Source organism: Boleophthalmus pectinirostris, unplaced genomic scaffold, assembly GCF_026225935.1.
Source record: "Boleophthalmus pectinirostris isolate CB_2022bp ecotype Guang Dong unplaced genomic scaffold, ASM2622593v1 HiC_scaffold_17, whole genome shotgun sequence".
Classification (NCBI taxonomy): domain Eukaryota; kingdom Metazoa; phylum Chordata; class Actinopteri; order Gobiiformes; family Gobiidae; genus Boleophthalmus; species Boleophthalmus pectinirostris.
In genome coordinates, this window is record NW_026571115.1 from 30,906,028 (window position 1) to 30,908,047 (window position 2,020).

General features: G+C 41.6%; 1 protein-coding gene across 1 annotated transcript; it reads left to right on the forward strand.

Moving 5' to 3' along the window:
• The first annotated feature begins 222 nt into the window (after positions 1-222).
• On the forward strand, positions 223-1,811 carry LOC110154953 (7-alpha-hydroxycholest-4-en-3-one 12-alpha-hydroxylase-like). The gene has a single exon (XM_020919000.2). It carries the CDS (start codon positions 223-225, stop codon positions 1,750-1,752), a length of 1,530 nt encoding a protein of 509 aa, XP_020774659.2. The 3' UTR covers positions 1,753-1,811.
• Positions 1,812-2,020: the final 209 nt, after the last annotated feature.

A 2,020-nucleotide genomic window follows, 5' to 3' on the forward strand; every position in this document is an offset into this window, starting at 1 on the left:
ATCTGATCAAAAACTTTTGTCCACTTGACAGAATAGAATTTCTCCTTTGCTGTTAATAATTAATATTTTGCACCATATAAACCTGCATTACATTACAAATTAACAGTGACTCTAGTTTCCAGGAAGGCAGTGTCCCATGCAACAGGAGGAGCTAGTGAGTGTTATAAGTATGATGTGCATCATCCAAACCAAGTAAGTCTGTGTTAACAAGAGCTATCAATCATGGGTCTGCTGCTGCCTTTGCTTCTTGGTTTTCTTGCCTGTATTTTCAGTGGACTGTACATTCTGGGAGCTTTTAGACAAAGACGTCCAGGAGAGCCTCCTCTAGACAAAGGTTGGATGCCTTGGCTGGGTCATGTCCTGGAGTTCCGGAGGGACACTGCCAAATTTATACAGAGAATGAGACAAAAACATGGTGATGTTTTTACAGTACAGCTGGGTGGCTTTTATGTGACCTTTCTTCAAGACCCTTTGTCATTTGGAGCATTTGTCAAAGAAAACAGCAAAAAACTGAGCTTTGATGTATTTGCTAAACAGATAGTTATCAGAATGTTTGGCTACAAGGTTTCTAATAATGTTCACACCATCAAAGACACAGCGAGTCACCTCAGAGGTCACGGATTGGAGGCGCTGACAGAATCTATGATGAGTAATTTGCAGAATCTCATGCTGCACAATCTTGGCTCTGCTGCAAACCAAAAGACCTGGACAGAAGATGGACTTTTTAATTATTGCTACAGCATTTTGTTTAGAGCTGGTTACCTGTCTCTGTACGGCCACACAACATCAGAGACTGAAGGAGATGATGAGAAAGCCAAGGCTAAAGACAGAATCGAGTCAGAAGTCTTGTTTCATGAATTCTGCAAATACAACAAACTTGTTCCTAATTTACTTTATAATGTCCTAACCCCGACCCAAAGGAGAGAGGCTCTCAGACTGAAGCGTTACTTTTGGGATGCTCTGTCTGTTAAAAAAATTAGAAGCAAAGACAACATTAGTGGCTGGATCAAAGACATTTTAAACCTGCAAAAAGTGCAAGGTATACCAGAGATAATGACTGACAGATACATGTTTGTACTACTTTGGACATCTCAGGGCAACACTGGGCCTTCAGCGTTTTGGCTTCTCCTCTACCTTATGAAGGACCCAATTGCAATGGAGGCTTTGAGGAAAGAAGTAGATAAGGTCCTTAAGGAGTCTGGGCAGGAGGTCCGACCTGGTGGTCCTCCAGTCGATCTAACCTACGAAATGCTCATGAAAACACCAGTTTTAGACAGTGCTGTTGAAGAAACTCTTCGTCTTAAAGCAGCACCGCTCTTCACCAGACATGTCCTTCAAGATATGACCCTGGAAATGGCTGATGGTCGTCAGTTTTTTATCCGCAAAGGAGACCGCATGGCTGTTTTTCCCTACGTTTCTGTTCACATTGACCCTGAGATCCACCCTGACCCATACACCTTCAAGTACGACCGGTTCCTCACTCCAGAAGGTACAAAGAAAACAGCTTTCTACAAAGGAACACAGAGGGTCAAATACTACAGCATGCCTTGGGGGTCTGGGGTGTCCATGTGTCCTGGTCGCTTCTTTGCCACCAACGAGCTCAAGCAGTTTGTTTTTCTTATGCTGGTCTACTTCGACTTTGAGCTGATGAACCCAGATGAGAAGATACCACAAATCGACACCAGACGGTGGGGAACTGGAACCATGCACCCGGACAGAGAAGTTAAGTTTCGTTACAGACTTAGATATTAAATGCACAAAACTGCCATGATCTTTTTGCAGTTCATATTGTAAAAAGTAAAAATGGGCCAGAACATGCAGAACAAAATATATAACTTCTTTTATCAGAAATAAATAGTAGTTTGGTGCTTCGATTGTTCATTCTGTAAAAATGTGCAGTTTCTCAGTTTTTTTATGTGGATTTTTTTTATGTGTAAAACGTCAGTCATGCTCTCTGAAATCAGGGAAACTGGTAAATTTTTTTCAAAGCATGCAACTGGTTTACACAAATACATTAAAA

Bases quoted from the DNA above. Each gene is read 5' to 3' on its own strand.
- LOC110154953 (XM_020919000.2), top strand. From the start codon at position 223: ATGGGTCTGCTGCTGCCTTTGCTTCTTGGTTTTCTTGCCTGTATTTTC.